The sequence below is a fragment of the Crassostrea angulata genome, chromosome 3 (genome assembly GCF_025612915.1).
Source record: "Crassostrea angulata isolate pt1a10 chromosome 3, ASM2561291v2, whole genome shotgun sequence".
NCBI classification, from domain to species: Eukaryota; Metazoa; Mollusca; class Bivalvia; order Ostreida; family Ostreidae; genus Magallana; species Magallana angulata.
The window spans coordinates 6040366-6064214 of record NC_069113.1 but is presented as its reverse complement, the minus strand read 5'-3'; the positions used below and the strand labels follow the sequence as shown (position 1 = coordinate 6064214).

Genomic DNA, 23849 nt, shown 5'->3' with positions numbered 1-23849 from the left:
TTTACGGACATGGATCGTTGAGCTACCGTAGTAGCGCACTGCGCATCGCCTGAATTCTCTATTTGACAGAAGCACAAATTTAAGTGTAGTATTATATATATATAAATGTTGTCGACCGACAGGTGTAGTGATTTTTAAAGTGACAGTCCAGGTATCATCATGGAACAAGAACCGTGTGATAGAAACGAAGCAAACTTCCAAGACATTCAGTGTAAGAACTGTGGAACCTCCGAGGACTCTAGTTCTTCCAGTGAGCAGTCCGATAAAATGGACATTGTCCGAGATGGGGATTGTAACCTTAGAAGATCTTCCAGAAAAAAGAAAAAACTGGACGATGAAAATGCGTCCGCAGAATATAACTTGAGGAACATTACTTTGGTAAATCGAGTGCAAAGTGAACGCAAACGCCGAGAGCCGAGGCAACCGAAGCCAAAAGCCAAACCACCTCCGCTCAGCAAATACAGGCGAAAGGCAGCAAATGCGCGCGAAAGGGGACGGATGGTGGAAATCAACGACGCATTTGAGGATCTCCGAAAAGTGTTACCCGATATAGAAGCAGGGAAAACGTCAAAGCTTACAAAAATCACAACGCTTAGGTTGGCAATGAACTATATTTCGGCCCTCAGGCAGACTCTGGGTCATGACGATGATTTGAATTCGGATGCATCTTCTCTCCGATCTTCCAGTCTATCTTCCTCCGGCGATGAACAGTGCTTAAGTCCGTCTGACGGTGAGTTGATACCACCTGACGATGCAGACATTCTAGGTGACGATGATGCAGACGACATTCTAGCAGCTAATATTGACCTTGTTCAGTTAGATCTAGACGCAAGCTCAGATCTGCTGCTAACGTAAAGAAGCTTTAACAACGAGCAGGACCTGTGATTCTCGACCTAGCCTCGATCTCAAACTAATGCTCAGCTTCAAGTGATGCAAACAACGTGCGACAAGATACGCTTAGCCTTAATCCTTGCTCAATTCAACAGGGGAAGCTACAGTTATATCAGAGGACCAAACTGGTTCAAAGCGACAATTGAAGTGAGGTTTTTGATTCAGTGGCGTGTTTTGTTGGATGCCTCGAAAGATACTCAGTGTTTCGGGGGTCAGATAACTTCTGCAATCAAGTTTTTTACTTAATAGCATAATCAGCGAACATCCTCAAAGACCGTTGTTTATTTTGTGATATGACATGTCTCAAGACGAAACTTTTAATTTTTTTATGGCTAAATCTATTTTTATTGATTTACATTGTAAATGATTGTAAATGATGTCAATGTCGTAAATCACGACAATGCTGTAGTGTTTGTGACAGAAAAGAACTCATTGACGGCGGACCCACGACGTTTTTATATTACTCTACCTCAGGAAAGTTTTAACTTACAGACTTGAAATGACTTCAAGAGGCCTGCACATTTAATGCATCCCCTCTAAAAGACAATATTGAAGTACCAGGAATACAAATATGAATGGACATGAAACTGTGAATAATCTGTATTTAAAAGCAGAAAACTGTTTTTATTCTCAACGATGAACAATATTTTTGTAACTATTTATATATCTCTACCCATATAGACTTAACACAATGGAAAAAATCTGTACCAGATTTTGTAGAGAGAATTATCTTTTTATAGACATGAAAGATTTATTGATGTTTCAAAGAACAGTGTTATGTTTGGTCTGTTTTAATCTCCAAAGCAATATTTATTCGATTACATTAAGCACATCTGAATATAAAATGCATGTATGGTATATATTTTATCTAAATAACCAGAGAGAATTTTAAAAGACTGGGTCGTTAACGAGTGACGAATCTTAAACCCTGAGTAAATACCCGGTCTTGGACAAGGATTTGCTGAGAGGGATCCCCAACTATTCCATCTTTGACCTAGTAATTACAAAAGACTGTCTTTTTTCTATCAAACAACCCACTTTAGGCTCTCTTGTAATAATCACTCTTTTGTGTGCGTTTTTAGACTGCAACGTTAAAACCCAAATCCGTTGATCGTCTGTTGACATCAAATAGTTTCAGAGAAGGCCTGCTTGTACAGACTCAAAATATCCCATTACAGGCTAACCATAATATTGAGCTAAAAGTTCAAACCCCTCCTGTAATACTTTGCAATGATTCGCCAACGAAGTTGATACATTCTTTTCTCGATGAAAGACAGCCTCATTTTCAAAATTTCTTGAAATAGCCAAGTTGTCATTTTTTATAATTAATCAAATTTGGCATTTAACATATCGTAATGAAAAATGACCGTTAAAGTGTCTAATATTCACATATCTTTGTCGATGAATGTTTCTGGTACATAAAATTAAACTGTTTAATTATGTAAGTCAGTGTTACAATTCAAATTTAGGTGACATTCTAATATTTATGTGACCCGCTTTCCATAATATAGTACATGTCAATCTTGGGCCTGAATGTACAGAAGTTGTGATTTGACTTTCAAATAAGAACGAGAGATGTAAAGCTGTCAGGTACGATAGATCTGGCATGTTTGGGTACGTAGCCACGGAGTCTCTGCCCTTCATTAATTTCAAAGAAATCAGTACATAAACTCCAAGCCAAAATCTTGAGGAGTCGACAAAAATAAATCACTGATTTGTGTTACTCATCCACTCACAGTCTGGCACCGCAGAAAAGAATGAATAAAATATATGAGTAGTACACTTATCAAAATATTTAGAGGAAAAAAATAACATCATTATCGTGTGTTCTAACGCTCAACTGATGGATTAACCGGCAGTGCTACGAATACGAGAACCCGTATGATGGAAAGCGATTCATGCAAAGTTTAAACAACTTTTGAACACCGCGGTTGTGCTTTTAGCACGGCTTTGCGTGTAGATAATCAGTATTTACATCTGAGATGGATTAGAAGCAAGTTTTCTTTGGCCTGAACAATCGACCGAATCGCCTACTTCATCACCGCCTCATTATATTACCTGCCTGAATCCCCCTCTACCTAGGGCGCGGCGATTCATCTCTCTCCAAATCTATCCGATAAATAAAATACGCTCTGAACCGTAAATATTGTCTTTTTAATTTGAAAACGACCTTGTAATCCATTAAACGGCTTCTCTTCAATTACAGCTTTTTTAATCATTCGCAGAGGAACTCTCGAACCACCGGCATGCAATGTCTGTTGCTTGAATCGGGTTATGTTTCTCTATATTTCCTTTTCCTGTAACCACGTTGATAATTAAATCTACGTCAGTCAATTGGATACCCCTTCCAATATGGGTTTCGTACTCAATCTTCATGCAACTGCCTGGCATTAATCAGACATTGCCTTTGTCAGCGGTTGAATAATGTCATCGCGTCTCTTTTGCAGTGCCATCCTTAGTCAGATCATACAAATTTATATGGTATCTTTTTACAGTTTTATATAAGTCGAGACCTTTTAGGTGCGCAGCTATAGTCTTGCATTTAAAATTGACACTTACATCCGCTGCAAGGGTTGAGAGGTGAGAGAAACTCGCGTATATTGCTGACCGCTAACAAGGGTAAGGAACGACCAAAAGGCAAAAAGGTTTACATTGATTTTAAAAACGGACATAACAAGAACTATCGGTGAACAATCTTCAATACACCGGACATTACCTTTTATTATTGATCATTGATTCACATCTACTTGCGTGAAATCACAGAATGCACTGTGCAAGCTTACACGAACGCTTAACCCGACCTTGGCATGCAAGTAAAGTAAAGTATGCGTCCAGGTACAGGTACTATTCGGAGTGTAAACGTGATATATGTACATACACCGAGATCCTAGGGGGTTTATTCAAGGCGATCTTTACTTATCGTTGAAGAAAATGTTGACGTTTAAATGCGAAACGTTTCCTGAAAGCAAAATGCACCATTTACTAGACACAGCTAAAACCCCCATTCATAACGAGAAGTTTGCTAATCTTATGTAAGAAAACATGCAATAGGATAATTTGGGGTCAATATTATGCATGTAATCTATTCTTTGAACTTAACATTTGATGGTCTCTTGCGATTAGTCGCGTGATCCAACCTTGGTCCAGTTTTTTACCCTGTAATTCATAACTATGTTTTCTTCCACTTACTATGTAACCTTTCTGTAAGAAAATTCATTCTACAATACAAAAAAAGATTGAAATACGAATATTTTTTTTTAATTTGTACAAATTTGTCTTACATGTATGTGTTGTGAAAATGAATTGTCCCTCACCAAAGAATTTGGTTAACTACTTATATATACACCCCCCCCCCCAAAAAAAAACCCCCAAAAAACAACCAAATCTACCGTTCATGTTCATGTGTGACGCATTGTATGTGCATGTCTCTTGTTTATAAGTCAAATTTTTTAAAAGATGTAAGAAAGTTAAACGAACATATTAACATATCATAATTCAAAAAATTTGTGCCTATGAACACATTATAATTAATATCATTCGGCTTAAATGTCACAGGTATTAATAAAGAATTTTCTGAGATAGCAGTTGATTGCACTTTTCACAAATACGGACCATAAATGACCATAAATCTATTCTCTACAGCACGAGAGTCACTTCCGGCGCTGGGCGGACCAATGCGCCGGGTCGGGGCGGCCCGGGGAGAGACGTTTATAGATATAGGTCACTGAGATGACAGCAGGCCTTGATGTATTGTCAACTGTGGCTGTTGTTGAATCGTTCCATTTGTTTCGTTAGCGTTTTTAAAAATATATCTCATTTACATAATGGTCGGTAGGAAATGCAATGAATATAGAGTTATACTTCTACAAAGAAAGTGAATGAAATATATTTAAGTGTTTTAAAGGCGGCATTCTGAATTGGTGTAAATTCAGTATCATTGAATATTCCTGTCACTGGGTATCTTCAAAGGGTAATTAAGATTATGCTTTAATACTTTTTTTTATATTTATCAAGAAAATTATCCTTAAAGGTCTTAATGAACAGCCTTTCATTAACCTTAAACTTCCTACCTCAGCTATTTTTAAATTGCAACGTCTTGATATTAGAAGCCTAGTTCAAACATTTTATGATTTTTGTTTTGAAAACAGGGTTACGTCGACAAAAGAACTTGCAAATTCCATCCAAATTTATATAAAAAAATTTTTTTGATTATACCCAATAATTACACTTTAGTAAAAAAAAATACACTTTGTAGCATACCTACAATTAGGTCCTTTGCACTCTCGCTCTATATTCGTTACAACTCCAGATAGAAAATAATGAAAAGAACAAAATTTTTAAACAAGTCTTGAAATATACCAAGAGCAATTGCTGTTGACTGAATATTGGTTGTTCATTATTTTTTCATTTCGTGGTGTGTGTCAAGGAGCCGCAAAGCGACCTACACGTTTTATTGTCACGAGACACCTACAATGACCGAGACACACATAGGTCGCCGCAGTATTGTTTTATAGAGATTGGTGTTTCCAATGCACGAGGAAACAGAATACAAAACACTATTGTTCCCGTCTAAAAGTTTCAGCAGCCACAAATATTTTAGTAGAATTTTTATTATCAATATTATCACATTAAAACATGAAATTTTTATGAAGTTTTAATAATAGATACACGTTCGGAGGGAAGGAAAAACTTTTTGATCTTTGATTACCAGCAAGGCGTCATTGAAACCACGACCCATAAAGGGGGATTCAGCTAATAAAGGATAAAAAGGAAGTTTATGTTCTAGCGAAATACTTATAATTTCATTACGAAACGAGTTCTCTTTGAAGTGAAGATTGTTGTGATGAGGATGGGGTGGGTTTTACTTCACCCTAAAAAAATTCCTTCGTGATAACATTGTTCTAGTGTCAATAACGCAAAAACTCTAAAGACATGTATTATGTATATTTACCAGATTAAAACTATACATCAGCTTTGCCTGATGCGCTTTTACCTAACTCAAGATTCTGGGTGGGACTTAAAATGTCGCTATTGGATTGCGATTCCCTCTGAAATCAGACCTCGCCTGTTTTAATGCTTTCAGATTACAGACCACGTTAACATGTACTATGCATCTTACATCGATCAAATTACCAACACTTCACAGTTTACTTTAGGAATCTACAATCAAATAATTCTCTACGACAATCGAATACAAACCTCTTATTTCTCGGACATGGAACGGCAGAGTGAAGATTGAAGGGGTTCGACATTAAAGTACATAATAAATATTGTTAGAGGTCAAGAGACGATGTAAGTAACGAATTTCTTCTCTTGAAACTGGATAATAATGAAGCAGCAGTACTTCACAGAACTTTAAATGTCTAATTCAGTGAATATCGTGCTGTAATCGTGCTTAAATTAGAGCACCATAAAATGGCGAAAACAAACCCCACTCACATCAGAATAAGCATTTGTTAACGCTAATGACCATCACTTGTTAATTACTTCAGGTTTTGTTTTATTTTTGCAAAACGAGGTGATACTTGGCATACGAGGAGAGAGCATCTAATACGAGTATAAAAATAGATGTGCAATGAAAGACAAAAAATTAACGTGCGAAATCCAGCTCTGGGATTTATTCCAGTTTTGGATTTGCCAGTTTGTCTGCCTTTCTGTTTGTCACTTGGTTTCTGACCAAATACCTCCATGGTCGGCAACAATATTAAAACTGGAGGTGGATCACTCTTGGTGCAAAAATGAATCATTTACTTAGTATTTGATCACTCTCTTTCGTGTATATACACGTATATTTAAGCATGTATGATTAATATGCTTATTCCAGTTCTGGAAGTAAATTTTCCACTTCAAAAATTACTATGTACTCAGCATTTCAATCCACGCATAAGGACGAGATTATAACTGAATAAACTACATGCACTAATAGCTAAGTAACCTAATTACAAAACACGATGGCGTTACCTATTCACCGTTTTAAGTGCCACATCCCTACATGCTTTGGAAAAACTTTATCATAGAACCTTTGAACTATAGCTTTCATGGGTTTTAACTCAAAAAACAAACTTCTTGGTGACACTTGACCCTGTGTTTAATTTCTGCTGGTCGTCAATTGATTGCCTGCGCGGTATACGTGGAGTTAGCTGGAGTGGTCTGGTAAATTGGCAAAAGGAGGTGGCCCTTAGATGGTGCGACATTTGATCCTGACCGCAGAAGATAACTTTTGTCATTTATTTTTTTTAAAGAAAATATAAATATTAACAGAGACGTTTATCATCTGTTTGATGAACTTTTTGAAGGGGCAGCAATGCTTAACTTCGCTAAGTATAACGATAAGTAGTAAAAAGATGTTTTAAGCAATATGCCCGCGATGAATACATATGTTAATATAGCTAAACACAAAGGACCGAAGAAGAAAAAAGACCTTAGAGCAAATTGTGGGAAGAATACAAACAAGAATAACCTTTTGCATGGTAAAATATGCACCTTTACTAGTCTTTGCTCTAACGAGAAAAAAAACCCTATTCAGAAAAATTTCCGGCATATTGTTTTGTTTTTAAAGATTGTATAACCGCGGAATGCCTTTGACTGTAGGACGCTGATACAGAAGTCATCAATATTGACAGTCTCTTGTTTGCCTCCTAAAGCCCAGAGGTTGATTGTTTAGATAAAGTGATTTGTTATTTAAAACACAGAAATGACGACTTGCAAAGAAGGGGGTTGTTCTCTGAACAATCTGTATAGTATGTACGTGTTAACTAACATGGTCTTCTTGTCTTTGATTAATCAGATCCTAAATCCAACAAATCAGACTGAAATTAGAAAATTCCTAAAACTGTACCCGGTAGTCAAGGGTACCTTCAAGGACAGGAGAGTTCCAGGGACGTTACGTAATATTCACACGCCACCGCGAACGTCCTAGGTTGAAGGTAGTTACTACATCGTACTTAAATCAGGTTTGACCTTCAAGTTGTTATAATGTGATTTGAAAGTATCAAATCCTTCACCATCCAGGGCTGACTCAGGGGTGTGTGTTTTTGGACGTGTTGTCCTCTAAATTTCTGGTTTCACTCGGGTGATTATGATATCCCCACAAATTTACATTAAATAGAGTATAAAAGTCAATATCTTTTGGGCGTTTGAATTTTGAGAGAGTCCTTCCTTGCTAACAAACATATCATATTTAATGTTCCAAACGGAACTAGAGATGGCAATCAAATCAAAAATTGATTTCCATACTTATTACAGGAAATAAAACAGCGATCACTTCAAACGACCCGTTCATTGACTGTCACATTCACCGGGGTGGCCGGGCCGATAAAACCCTTTGCTAAACTGATGTTGTGAAATTAGAATAGATAAGTTAATATAACACCCTATAATAAAATGGTTTATGACGTTCGACATCATTACTCTTTGAGAAGGACTTTGTGAACCGCTGTGTCAACCTCCCCGTGACGTATTCCGACCTCGGGGTAGGGGACAGATTGTTGGTGCTGCCTAGGGGTCATAAACTCTGCTAAGCCCACCAGATGCGACCAAACAAGCAATACGGCTTTGCCGCGAAATTCTTCTTTAATTTACAGCACGCTGTATTCTACATGTATATTAGGCGTTGGTAAAGTTACTTAAAGTTAACCGTAATTTCCATCGTTTGTAGCTTTTTGACTTGTGGAAGCCAAAGACTCTTGTTTTTTTATTGCTTTGTTCGAGTTTTGTTTGTCTATTTGTTCTGTTAGACCAACATATCAACGCGAGGAGCACATTAAGAATTACAAAGTGCGTTTTCTGCTCCATGAATTTTGGCTGTATTCAACACTCATTTGCAGCCCACCTCTTTCATACTTCTAGTATACAATTGAAATAAGCATAGCACAGATAAAATTTGGATGAATTGTTCATTTTCTTTTACAACGAGAGGATGCAAAAGAATAGACAACCAGGTGCAGCTGATTTTATCATGTAGTGTAACACATACATCTCATCAATGAAATGATTTTTTTTTGTCACTGTCAAAGCAAAAAAGAAAATTTAGTGTTTCTACTATGTTCATGGGGTCAGGATTTTCTCGCCCCTGAGAAACCGATATCCCCAAAAAATCCAAGAACAATCCACCTAAAAAACTACTAATTCAAGCGAAAGGAACGAAAAAACTGTGTTAATTTTATGTAAAAAGGGGTTTAAATCACCGACAACAATCTATGATGAAATGCAAAGGCGATGTGTTAATTGCTTCCAGCCCGCATTTTCTTTAAAGCAGAGAGATAACATCTGATGACAGCAAAGAGGGACTATCTGCTGGTTAAATGCGCGAGATCTTCGGATCGAGAGAAACGGGGAGGGAATATATCGCTTACATACTTGATGAAACAGCCTTGTTTGGTTATCTGTTATTTACGAGCCTCTAAAATGGATATTAAATTTACTTTTGGTGAAAAATGTACATAGTTTGTTGACAAAGTTCTTTAGTTTAATTACTTGATTCTACAAAATTACAACGTTTTCAAAAAGAGGGAGTGACGTCAAGATATTTATTAAGATTAAGATAAGCCTTATTCAGTGATAATCCTTGGTAAGTTTCGCCATAGAAATCAAAATTATTGCTGAAAATTTTATTTTGAGTTAATCCAGGTATTTTGAAATAATTTACATATGAACTAGATCAGTTTTATTTTTATATTTTAATTTTAGAACATCCTTTGGTAAACTTGCCCCAGAAATCGTCGATACTTTATTTTTAAACACCTCGCGAGATTTTTAACATTCGCACGAACCTCGGGCAAATAATTCAAATCTTGATGTTAAAAACTATCATCCCCCAAAAAACTTGACTTAATCTATGTGTCAAGGAGAGAGGCGAGAAACCACGGAACACGAACGAAGGGAAAATCTTCTCAATCAAAAGTAAACAGAACAATTTTAATAAGATCAAACAGACAAAAATCAAACCGGGCGACAAACCCAATCTGATAGAAATCTGATGATCCAATCACGGCTCGTCTACAAATAATACATAGACATTTCAAATCTGTATATAAACAAAGCTGTAACATTGATATAAACAATTACCGATCGTCTTCTTGTGATCAATAAGTGACCCACATACAGACAGGTATCAAAAGCGAAACGGACTCTCCTTGAAAAGCTTTCATTACATATCAACAGTTCAATCTGTCCTCCTATTGCTTAGGAACAATTTAACCTTTTAATTCGGGGTGGGTAAAAAGAGAGAAGAATTAAATGTCGCCCCGTAAATGAAGATCCAGTGATTAGGCGGTCTTTTAGACATCAAAGCAGTTTATGTTTTGCAATTATCTGTAGGTTGAAATACACTCCGGGTTGAGGAGGGAGCGTTGTGTCTTTTGAATGGTCATTCCCCGGTATTCTGTGTATTCAGGGTATGACAAAGCTGACCATTGTGACGAACCGTGGTGTTACCGTGTCCGATTGTAGATGACTGGCCCCTGGCTACCTCGCCTGATGCCAGACGTCTGATCTCGTTATATAATCATAACACAGTTTGTTTTTATTTTCAACCGAGCAAATTCCCATCCTGTTTGACCAAACCAACGAGATTATAGATTGAAGTTTTAATTCAAACGTGTCAACAAATCGGAAATGTCAGGCATATCAGAGAAGAAAGGAGCAGATTACGTTGTATGACAAAGTGAATGCCCTACAATTTGAGTTTTCAAGTACCTACAAAATTATACATGCAGCCACCCGGAAAAGGCTTTCAAATGATGACACCAATTTGTTTCACAAGACAGTTTAACTTTCATAAGTTTGGTACAAATTAACCTAAATTGAGACTCCTAATAACAGAAGGGAATTAAACATAACACTAGTACATCCTCCTTAATTTGAGGATACATTAACAATGTTTGCTCGACTGAAAATTTCGCATTACGTATAAACATAAATATAATATATGGGTTTCTTAAAATATCAGTTTAAACAATGATATGGACCATTAGAATCCAGGCTTGCAGTATCCTGATACAAGGAAACTGAGTCCTTAGATATGTCTCAGCCGACCGCTTTACCTAATTTCAAACCCGATTAGAAAGACTAAAACGAGAGCAGATAGTAATAGTTTAATAGGACTCGGTGAAATGCGACACATTTGTTGCTATATCTCTGTCTAATAAATTATAGCCGACCCTAGATCACCAGATATGACAGAATGTGTTCTTATGGAAGACCATAAACGATAAGGTATATTTCCCGTGAAATTGCCTGTTCATTTAAGTTTTCTGAATAGACACGAAATATATAGAAGTCGAACAGGCCTCGATTTCACGAATCTGACACTACGGGATTGTGGGCACTGGCTCCTGAGCCAAAGTGACTGCTTTATGAAATGAAATTGAACACAGTCCATTTCAAAATTAGAGAAAAGGAGAAACGCCAAGCAGTGACACGGAGGGGGGTAAGAAAGATTCCCGCCAGTCATTCACAGGCCACACTTAAGCTGCAGAAATAGGCGAATATCAGGCATTCTCTTGTCACACCATACATATTGTGTTTGCCGTATAAATCTGTTGATAAACAGTGTTTCTATGAAGTGTTTGATTTCCAGATCTATTATCAGTGGTAACATTATTTCCTTATTAGCGTCTCGGTTTTTGGGGGGAATTTTTTGGAAGGTTTTGGTTGTATTGGTTTTTCATAATAATAATTATGTGTTCGCTGATTATTTGGTTATTCGAACTGATACATGTGTATTTAAAAATTAAGCAAAATTAATGTTTTTGGTTTTTTGACATGTGTATTTCTCAACTTGGAGTCGTTATGAATTATCTGTTAAATTTTGTTGATGTTGCACGTACGATAATTCGTGAACTCTCAATTAGATCTTATTCATAATGACTTGTTGTTCAGAAGGCGTAGTTTTAACCTTAAGTGATGGTTTCTGTCTCATCGGATAACTCAACAAAACGAACAAACCACAATATCTAAGCATGTGAATGAGCTAGCAGGGTAACTTGTTATGTAAATACTGAAATATAAATCTAAAATTAATGCTATTAGCCCAGCAGAAAAGGGACTGCATTAGGATGGTACAGCTCCCCCGAGACCTTCAGGGTGTCTGATGTCTTTGGGATTGGGTTTGTACGGGTCCATTGTTGTCTAATTGCATGTAGGAGAACACCTTCTGACTGATTGGACAGAGCTAACAACAAAATAAATACACTCTGAGGAGAGGGCCCTCCGAGGCCAGAGTCGTGTGAAATTTCATTATGAATAGTGATGGGTATTACCAAAACAAATATTTTGATAAAACATGTCAATTCCGTGTTTTTCGATGGAAATGGACTAGATATATATTAATAGCTCAGATACCCGAAACTGTAACTTTACTCTGCGCATTTGAAATGTCTTATTTTGTAGTTCCTGTTCGATTACTAAGTAACTGCTCAAATTTCTTTTTTATATTCAGTAATTTCCAATCATAAAAAATACTTAGAAATCCAGTTGAAATTTCGTAAACAAATGACTAAATTATCTAGAAATCATGAATGGAGATTCATTTTTCATGGTGATCGTTTAGAATGCATGCAAAAAAAAAAATAGAAAAAAGGGAATGCAATCGAATGTCCATTTACACTGAGCGCCACATTGTCCGCGACAAAAAGGTCTATGTATTGTCTTGATGCAGACACAGCAACGTTTCGCTCCTCTAATCGTCAAAATTTGATCGAATTTAACCACCTATAAATGTCTTTATATTGTTTAATGGCGCAAACGTTTTGTGTTTAAGAGACATTTGAGCCTTAATGTGTATACATTTTTAGTAAATCATTCATAAAAAAATATCATTTGAAATCATTTATAAATAATCATAATAAAAATCCAGATGCATTAGGTTATGTGAAAGCTATTGACGATTTTTTACCTTATCCACTTACGATTACTTCTATGTAGCAACATTTTATGTTTGATAATATTAAGAGCATGTTTACATGGGGGATGATAGTGACAACCCTGTCATAACATTGGCCCCATTGCTCTGTAGACAAGAATTAAGATCCATCTAAACTCAATTCAAAATGTACAAATTCAACTTTAAGGTGGCAAATTATACAGAAGTGATGCACTGTTGCTTGTCCTGATCTAAACGATTCGTCCAATTACGTCTCACCTATTTCACTTCCAGCCAGAATGCAGGAAAATCACTGCCAGTAAGCTTTTTTGGGGTTCAAATCTAAATGTTATATAATATTACTTTTTGAAAGAAATTGAATAAAAAGTGCCCCCACTGTATCTAATTTGATATATGGCGTCGTTTTCTACTTTCCATATGGAGAATGTCATTATACAAACGTTGTATGGGGTTTAACAATAGGACGGAATGTGCTCCCCGTCCCCGCTTGCTCGAAAGATAGTCAAACGCAATGATGAAATTATTCAAATGAGCTCAGAAGTGACCCTTTCTTCTAAGTGACACGGAGTGATAATTTGTCAGGCAGGGGAAAAGAAGATCGTTTTTCACTCATCAAATTATTTTTTCTTCCTATCAAATTACATATCGCGGTTGGGAAGACGTTTTGATCTTGCGATTGCAATGGTAGTTTTATTTCTTTTATGGCCACGATGCGAAGAAAGCAGAGATAATTATGGTACATAAAAAATAAGTATGAAAGTGTCGGGTATTGTGCAATAGACATCGAAAACCTAGTAAACAAAAACCAGAAGGTTGTGGAGAGAATGACGGCACGGTGTAAATAACCAACAAACTCGTTCATGAAAGAGGCCTACCCAAGCATCTGGCAGAAGGGGAAAGTTTAAACCAAATTTAAAATGCATTAAAATCAACCTAAATATCTCAAATTCTTCAAATATGTCTTTTTAGAAAAAACACTAAAATACCATTCGCACTCGAGACTTTTAATGATGATAAATCACCATATATTGAGTTTGTGTTTAAATGTCCATATTTGCAGAAAAAAAGTCTCAAAACTTGTTTGAAAAAATATGAAACGTTACATGTTTTGTTATACATGCATCATGATCTGTTTTTCTTAATACAAACAGTGTCATTGTATAAATTTGTAGAGGCACATTCTTGCATATTTTGTGGTTTACCTGTAGCATGCATCTGTAAATAGTAGAGAGCGCACGTTATGTACGCCTGCTACTTAACGCGTGCATGTTTTGAGATCTAGAGTTCCGGTCACAGGTAATTTTATTATTTATGGTATCTAGAAGTGTGACGGGCTAGTTTCCTTAAGTCTAGTGCATTTAGGTTAGCAAATCTATGCACAAATGTTGCATAGTTTGTTATATACTTAATATTAATTAATATAACAGTTTCCTGTAATATTAGTACATGAAGGTTAGCAAAGAATTTCTGAATGCGCAAAGGCTATTTCTTATGTAGGTCAGCATATATTTTACTTTGTTAATTGGTATTTCCCAATAATTGGGACTTGAAGTCTATTCAGTGCATATAGGTTTAACAGAAAGTATTCATATTTTAATAAAATTTAGTGTATATTATTATACCAATCGAAATTTCATAGATACATGTATATAATAGTATAGAGGGCATTTCATTTTAAATTGAAAAGAGAGAGAACATGCTTAGTGTTTTTGTCATTGTTTCATGACTGTTATTAAATTTTCACTTTAAGAAATTATGGGACATAGCTTCTCTTTATTTTTCTCTCTAATACAATCATTGTTTTATGATGAATAAAAGGTGAAATTATCATTTACCACATTTAAATAAGAAGACGATATTTTTTAAGCAGAAGGTCCCAATACGACACAACAGTACTGGCATGCAAGTGTTACAAAAAAGCTTTGAAATACTAGTAGTAAAGACTATTTCAAATATCCTAATTAAACTGCTATAAATATACCCTAAATATCATGTACGCTGTATGCGCATTCTTTGACCAGTGTCTTCAGACACAGATATACGTTAGATAAGAGATTCGCGCTCCGTCGTGATAAGAGGGTCAGAGTTTGTGGCATCCACCCCTCCCTCCAGAAGCCGTGTACATTTCATCTGATATAAACTGGATCTTGTTTCATCCCCCGCCACGCCATTCAAAATCCGTGTTTACAGGAAAAGTTTAATCCATTTCTATGAATTGCATCGCATATAAAGAAATGACTGGTATTATGACGACTGTATAGGACGGGGCTTTAATTTCTATATAGCGTTACCAATTATGATGCTAATCAATTATCTGAATAATAATATGAATGGGGGTCGCTTTGACCCCATTTATGTTTTGTGTCCTGATCTTACGCGGCATTTGAACAGTTTGACTTTCTGATAAGTATCAGTATTCCTGCAGAAATTCGAGGGCAGTGTTTGATGTTTGTTCCATAGGCGACAGACAATTCGGAGATACTTCAGTATATTCACACACCCCTCTCTATCATTATTAGATTTGATAGTGGCGTCACTTTATGTACGATAAGGACAAATCCAATAAAATTTCGATTTACTGTCATTCTAAGATGCATTGTAAATCTTACACACACTGTCAGGGTTTATATTATCAGAAATGAAACACCCACTTATGGTGCACCAAGCTCCTATTCTGTATCCAGAGCGTTATGGGGACCAATTCCAACGCAAATTAAAGTCGCAGGACCCCGCGAGGCTTGACACTGGTTTTGTGTACCTTAATTCTATGTCACTTTTCATTCCGTGTGTCAAATTATATGATATGTAGGAACAAGGTCGATTATACCTTTTTGATTTGCCTACCTGTGCATTTTCTGCCAGTTATATAAGTGTGAAACGGTCGACATTGGCCCGTCTCAGGTATTGTTTACATCGTCTTGTTGACTTGTCTGGCGGACGGACCGGCACCGCTCAGACAGCCAGGAAACAATCAGTAAGGTCACCCTGAATAAAACCTTTACTAGGAAGAAGTTCTTCCCGCCACTACCCCAAAGAGTCTTTGTGGTTGTTCTTGGTCGGTATGTGTACTGAAAAAGTGCGGGCTCAAACAATTAGTACATTGCAGAATAGACAAGCAGTACAAAAAGCTGGATATTTTATTTCGAATATTTTACATGTTTAGTTTTTTTTTTTTTTTTTAGCTTTTTGTATTTTGCAAAGCCTGTTTCTGTCGTCGATTTTGTATCATTTTGTATTATGTCTAATTATACGATCTTCTGCAGTGTTGTAAACCTTTAACAATATTTTGCAAAGGTTGGTTAATTTTGCTTAGTAATTGCAATAAATATAGTAATCGTAGATTATAACTACTGATAGTCTTACATATCGTGTTTAGTGTAATCTTATCACGACGTAACCTACATCTTTTACAACATGTAAACCAACTGGCGGGGTTTGGCGATCTCTTTACAGTTTTCATTCTTTACTGTGCCATTTATAGCTGAGAACAAAACTGTGCGGATTCTCGGTTACCCGGCCATGGAATGTGTAGCTTGATCTTGCTTTAAAACTACTGGAATCTCTTTTCCTAAAATAAAAACGACCATGACAAGCAAAATATACTATTGCCAAAAAAAACCATGGTCTTTGCAAGCCATGTTCTGTTTTAACTTACTTTAAAAATTACGAAGAAAATACCAGTAACGAACTTCAATCTTTTACATTTAAATAATATTGTTCAAAGATATCACATGCATAGAGGAAAGGTCTTTGAGTATTTTGCGAATTCAGTTATCATGTCTGGTTAAAACAAGCGACACACCGCACGTCTACTACCAAGGCAATGTTCTACTGAACTAGATATAGACCGCCGTGAACTCACGGGACCTGTAGGTCTTGGACACCTACCACACATTCAGACCTTTTGTACATGTTTCCAGAACTGGGTCAGACCTGGGCCCACTCAAAGGCTGGCGGATCACGTCAAGTGTTCATTTACGGCTGTATCAATCGTAAATCCTCAAGATTCTTTATCTGATCTGTTTTTCCACTGAGAACCCCTCGGTATGGAATGGCCCTTCACAACAATCCAGTTTTTGATGAACAGACAGCAGACTGATACTTTGGGGTATTTAGAGCAGTGGTTCAAAAGAAAGAGGCCTGGCTCAGTTCACCGATACAAACCGCGTAATCCCGTATAAGTAGTGTTCTAAAGACCGATAAACAAACCCATGTTGCTCCAAATTCCGGTGCACTACCCTGATATTTGGAAAAAGGTCTAAACAATTTTTTAACACCGTATTTGGCATGGGGAGTCATTGCACCTAACAAAATGAATGTAAAACAGCAAATGTGTAAACGAGTGATAAACTACTAGTATGTAGAACTAGGGTAAGGCTAGGGTATGGCTTTTGATCTCGAGATCCATACCTTCAATGGTACTTGAACCAGATTGCCAGATTTGCATCCAATGAATATTTTCTAAATATTTCTAAGGAAAACAAACGGAATATCCTTAATATTATTTAGCAATGCCCATTGCAAATACTATAAAGATGTCTACCGTTTAGTTTACTATAATTCAAATATTAATGATAGGTTTTATCCTATGCGTTGATTCTTAATGTATTGGAAACGCGCATTACACAGTCAGGCGTCAGACTTCAAAACAGTTGTACTTATTCCATATAAGAAAGCTTTTGATCTGAAAAAAAATTGAGATAAATTTATTCAGTGCACTAGTCCTTTATTTACTTAGATAATAAAAAACACAAATATAAATGTAAAGAGTAATGGATCTCTAGCGGACACGGGTTATGTTTTCTGCAATGCGCGCTACCTTCATACCACCAAGGAAAACATTTCTAATTCACATGCACATTACCAATTCGATAAGACAAGTTACAAAACACATAGGCGTGACATACCAGGACTACTTTTATCTTCGATTTCTAAGAAATAATCAAATACGGTTTTTTAATGCAATTTAATTGTAGACATAAAGTTTATTTTTGATTGCAATTTAATTACACTCTATTTTCGTGAAATTGAAATTAAGGTTAACCCATCTCATGTGGTATATTTTGATGTGCTTAATACATACGTTGTTACAATACATGATCAAACACTCAGTCGTCTTTTCTTTTACATTAAAGGAAACCATGTCTCTGCCGAAAACCCCAAAAATTGTTCGATTAAAAAATGCATGCACGTTATTAGCCATACAACTGTAAACAATCAGAAAAGGAAAACAACCGCCAAATTAATATCTACCAAATGCGTATGTGGTTCTGAGATTAGAATGAATGTAAGTGATACCAGTGACTTGCTCCGATTACAGATCTTGTATCCCGGTACCGACATAAATATTATACCGTGAGACTGACCCTCTGGAATACCATTACACAGCAGACCCAGGGGCCAGGTTACACGTGGGGTAACCTTATAGTAATCCCCATCGTGTCTTGTTATGATAACTGCCTCGTCATCCGGGTCCCTGGGAACTTTCATAACTAGATTCCACCCAACAACCCCCGTACTGATGTAAGACTAGCTCGCCAAGACTAAATATTTGCTTTTGATCGCACTTAAATGAAACTTAATAGAAAAGTAATTGTATCTCTCTCATTCTATTTTCCCATCTGGATGAGATGCATATCTGTCGACAATAGGCTTGAAAAGCAATACAATCTTGTTTGACCATGCTGAGAGAAAAGGAAAGGTCGCGAGGGTGATAGCATTGGATGGACTAAATAATGGCCTTAATAGCAGATACACCTGTATGGTTTGTTACACCTGTGTAATTAGGATAAGTTTGAAGTGAGATTCGCACCTCACCAGTTTTCCGAGTAGGTGAAAGGTATACTTAACATTCTTGTCCACGAAACAAAATGTAAAACAGGGCTTTTCAAAAAATACGTTCAAAATACATACACCCACCTCTAATACTTACATGCAGTTTGTTTCTTGAAAGCCTTTCAGGAATTTTGCACGTAGGGTGACAATAATTTGAGTTTTTACGACACTGTTTGTTTCATAATGCATTTACCATGTGTCCTTGACATTTGACTCGCTTTTGATCAATTTGGTTTTTTTTTAATCTGTATTTCACGGAGGTAGGTTTCAAAGCAAAAAACACGACAACACAGATAGATCCCTGCCGTACCACTGAGTCGGTGTGTCGTCATTTGTTTGTCAGTTAGAAGAATGTGTTTGTTTTTTGCAAGGGTGCCGTGACATTTTGTACCAACTCCAAAGAGAAGATACCGCCCATAGGCACTGCACTTGCACTTTGATGCCGTGATCTGGACCATAAAATTTCAAATGGACTACGATCTCATTAAGTCTTTGATAGGCAGAATTGACTGCTTTAGAAAGTACTTAATAAACTTATTATGAATGTTATACGATAATATTGACTATAAATTTTAGGGTGTCTCTATATAGCTCCTATGACAGGCTTTAGTGTGATGTTGTTGTTATTTGCCTCCCTAAATGTACCTATCATCACGATTAAATGCGGACTTGGCCGTTATAAATGACAATTGGAAATAATTGATATGCTTGCAGAAAGCAATAAAATCTAAGAAAGTACAACCAACAATATATGTCTCAAATGTTGATGATATACGACTCAAAGTGTTTCCGTTTGAAGAAATGTTATACCTAAATGGAAAAAAAAAGTTTCTAATTATTCCAGCAAGGTCACCCAAGGACAAGCACTTTTAGAAGCGGATCACGATTAATTTCAAAATATAGGTATACGGGCGTATACGTAGGACTGAACCATGCCTTCACGAGTTCATGATTACTAGATAGTGTATCTTTCATAATAGTTTGCAAACTGATTAAGTTTCGGTAAAATAGTTGCCCAATTTTGGTCGTATGTTCGTTGTCATGGTAACTTACTGTTTATTTCAGAGTAAATATTCACAAATGTCTTTCTGGTGAGATGGGTCGCTACAGTAGTACAACTTGGAATGCAATACATAAATACCAATTTTAACAGTAGCACGGCGCCGATATTGCAATATCAAAAACAGCAACATTAATACAACAGCGATTGTAATACAAAAACAGCAACAGTTATACAACAGCGATTGTAATACAAAAACAGCAACAGTTATACAACAGCGATTGTACTACAAAACAGCAACAGTAATACAACAGCGATTGTACTACAAAACAGCAACAGTAATACTACAGCGATTTTACTACAAAACAGCAACAGTAATACAACAGCGATTGTACTACCAAACAGCAACAGTAATACAACAGCGATTGTACTACAAAACAGCAACAGTAATACAACAGCGATTGTAATACAACCCAGCAACAGTAATATATCAGCGATTGTAATACAAACAGCAACAGTAATACAACAGCGATTGTACTACAAAACAGCAACAGTAATACAACAGCGATTGTACTACAAAACAGCAACAGTAATACAACAGCGATTGTACTACAAAACAGCAACAGTAATACAACAGCGATTGTAATACAAAACAGCAACATTAATATATCAGCGATTGTACTACAAAACAGCAACAGTAATATATCAGCGATTGTTCTACAAAACAGCAACAGTAATATATCAGCGATTGTACTACAAAACAGCAACAGTAATATATTAGCGATTGTAATACAAACAGCAACAGTAATACAATTTATTAACAGCGATTGCGAGAATACAAAAAAAATGACCAATAACAATACAAAAATCACAGTTTTATTTAAGAGTATAACAACAATACAACAAAAGCATCGGCAATTAAATCACTAACAACAACACCGTTCTATATTATTGAACTTTAACATTGCAAAATATTAAAATATATATAACATTCTCACTGACGTTTTGTTTTTGACAATGTCTATTATACACATAAATTCAATTGCATGTCAGAAGTAGAGCTAGCTCGGATACTTGTTTGGTTGAGCAGTATATTAAGAAATGAAAGCCAATACACTTTACCAAACCCAGGACAGTCTTTTTTCCTCAAGATTTTCTGATATGCATGATTGGTGCATATAGTCAATAGGAAACCATTTGATTGAAACCCCACACTATGGTGTACACACTCATCAACCCTTGACCTCAATTATCTGAATGCTGGGGAATTATGTGAAGAGTCTCCGATTGGTATTTTGTTAGTTACGAGTGTTCCTTGCAAACTCTTACCTCCAAAAGGTTGCACGTGCACGACTTACGGGGCCGCGTAACGTCAGATTGAACAGGTGTTATCTTGTATATTTTATTATGAAAGTAAAAAATTGTTAATGATATACTTCGATTTTAATTAATATAAGTGGCTGCTCCTACGTCATCTCCAGTGAAGAGACCTTGGGTATTTAATGTTCGTGATAAATTGGAAGAGCAGGGGATAAGAAATCCCTGGTCTATACCGGTTTGTATGATACATGTATATATAAAGTGGTGTGTAGGTGAATGAAGATATACAGATGCATTCATTATGCAATCCATGTCAATTAATACTTAATCATCTGTGACGTCATCCACGGTCTATTAATCCTGACACAGAATGTGTATCGTTTGAAGGCTTTCTGGACGATGTATTGCAATCTTATAAGGTCAATTACTCATGTGCAAACATTCCTTTAGTTTTTTAAAGTAAAATTGTTCCTTTCGTAAAAAAGATTAGAGAATAAAAGACTACTAATAAGATATTTGATTGTTGATGGGTTGACAAAGTTCGAGGATTAAGATGCCAAGAGACCAGCCTTTAGCAGCACCGGTCAGCGTGTAATTAGTATGACAGAATTCATCAAACTCTGTACTGTGGTGAATGATGGACTGTGTTCAGACCAATAACGCGGTTCCTTGGTCTTTATGACCAGTACTTGTAAAGACATTGGTCCAGGGTTTTGGCATGCCCACACTCATTCATGTTTAGAACGATTTTGGCATATGTATAATGCCATCAGATCTTGGACAACAGGTGCCCGATTTAAGTAGGACATACCATCTATTAACATTGAACTTGATGCCAGAAATTCTACACTGCCGAGAACTCAGTTCGCTGGACAGGAAAATTGCAGTTTTTAACACAATTTTATGGCAATCTAATTTGTCAAGAGCAACACAAAAAACGACTGCATTTATGAATGAAGTGTGTTAGAACACAGTCGATGACGCCTAACCGTGTTCTACAAGTCTTTGACAAGAAAACCAATCATTTTCATAAACAACTTATCGCGAGCCCTGATAATGTTTACTATGTCTCGCAACCAAACAATTACTGAAGACGTCAGTGGGTAGGGGACCCTATCTGTGTCGGACCCGCATAATGGGATCTCCCAGAAGCCAGGCCAACCCTGTGATTGGGGGCAGTGTCCCGACAATGGCAGCAAATGGAGGGAAACAAGGCCGTACTGTTTCCAACACCCGCAATACACACCAGGATCCCATTGATAGGATTTTCTACGTAATAACAATATGCCTGCTATTATATTCTTGACACACTGCTCCATTAACGGCTTCAGTATAAATATGTATACATGTACTACAAAAGGACTGAGAATGAACGAACGTTCTATCATAGGAGATCACAAAGTACAGAAACGATTCAAATGAATAATTTGAAGCTCTCCATCTGCATTTGTTATGAATTTAGATTCACTTTCTATGAATTTAGTTATCTTTCTTACGTAAATATATTCAGGTATCACTTCACAAATAAATGAATTATCTTTGTAACAGATGTGGCAATGGTTGGTAGGTGATGGCACGAACTGTCATATTTTGAGGCAGGCTTAGTTTGTTTTCTTGAGTGGGAGTAAACTGCAAAAAGTAAATTAGGCCCTATAGAAACAGAATATTACACAACATGTTATTTTAAAAAACAATGATGTTAGAAAACAATGTATAATATCGCTGAATAAAGATTTATATCCTTGATGCAAATTATATAAATGGCATAAATTATAATGCATTGTTGCTTTTTTAAACATAAATGTATTTAGGTCATTATTATTAAAGTAGCACTAGTGAAAGATATCATAATGACGTATTTTGACGTAAACACGTGACCTTAGGGTTAACTGGAGACCCTGCAGTAAACCAGGACTGTATCTTGCCTCACTCTGGAAACCGCACCACATTCCTGGAGACGATTCTCACCTGTAGCCTCTTACCTGTAAATAATTCCTCCATCAATAATGATTTACCTTAATTGATGGTGTTTTGCTCGGCATGTAATTTTATTCTACCACACACTCTTAATAGAGTCACATTAACATTCAATTAATTTACTTGTTTTTCGACAATGCACCACACGCATTCCAACCAATAACGCACCTTGTTTTTCTTATTTATGCTGAATTTTTTACCGCACTTGAGGTATTAGATTTGTATTTTATTGATATTAATTTTGGTAATTAAAGTTACACCTATTTTTTTTTTTGGTCCAGTTCTTGTGATACTAATTAGCCTTATTAATCTTGTATTTTCAAAAAATAAAAAATAAAACAACAATAAAAAAAAAAACCCACAAAAAACATTGTATTTAAAACAGAACTATATTCATGATTTAACGATGATTCGATTTTTGGTCCCGTAGATTCGTTATGCAACGTTCGATAGTTCGCTATTTTGTATCAGAGTTAATATATGCTCACTCATTTGTCTCATATATAACAACTTTATTATATGATGCCATAATCATAACAGTTCTTTCATATTTTAGGATGTTTTTCGAAACGGAAGCCATGGCTTTAGACATTTTTCTTGACAACCAATGGTCTTGAATAGGTATATACATGTATTTGAATTAAACAATTAAACATAATGTTTATTCTCACTCTGTTTAAATGCTTTGTGGAAGAAAACTGCCTTAATAATAATTATAATAAGCTATTTTAAGATAGGTATACAGAGGACATCGTTGTTTTGCTTTTGCAACATGTAAGGAAAAAACTTTAATTTATTTTCAGTTTGAACAAACATTAGATTACTGTTCATATTTTTCATGTGCTCATCTCCTGATACCTTGGTATAGCCGATATCTATGGTGGCATAGATCTGCCACCACTTGTCAGATAATTATGTTGACTTGTCAGATCTTGATGTCGA

General features: G+C 36.1%; 1 protein-coding gene across 1 annotated transcript; it reads left to right on the top strand.

Annotated features, from left to right (window-relative positions):
• LOC128178478 (helix-loop-helix protein delilah-like) lies at nucleotides 1–2291 on the top strand. Its single transcript, XM_052845668.1, has one exon. It carries the CDS (start codon nucleotides 160–162, stop codon nucleotides 853–855), a length of 696 nt encoding a protein of 231 aa, XP_052701628.1. The 5' UTR covers nucleotides 1–159; the 3' UTR covers nucleotides 856–2291.
• The last annotated feature ends 21558 nt before the right edge of the window (nucleotides 2292–23849 follow it).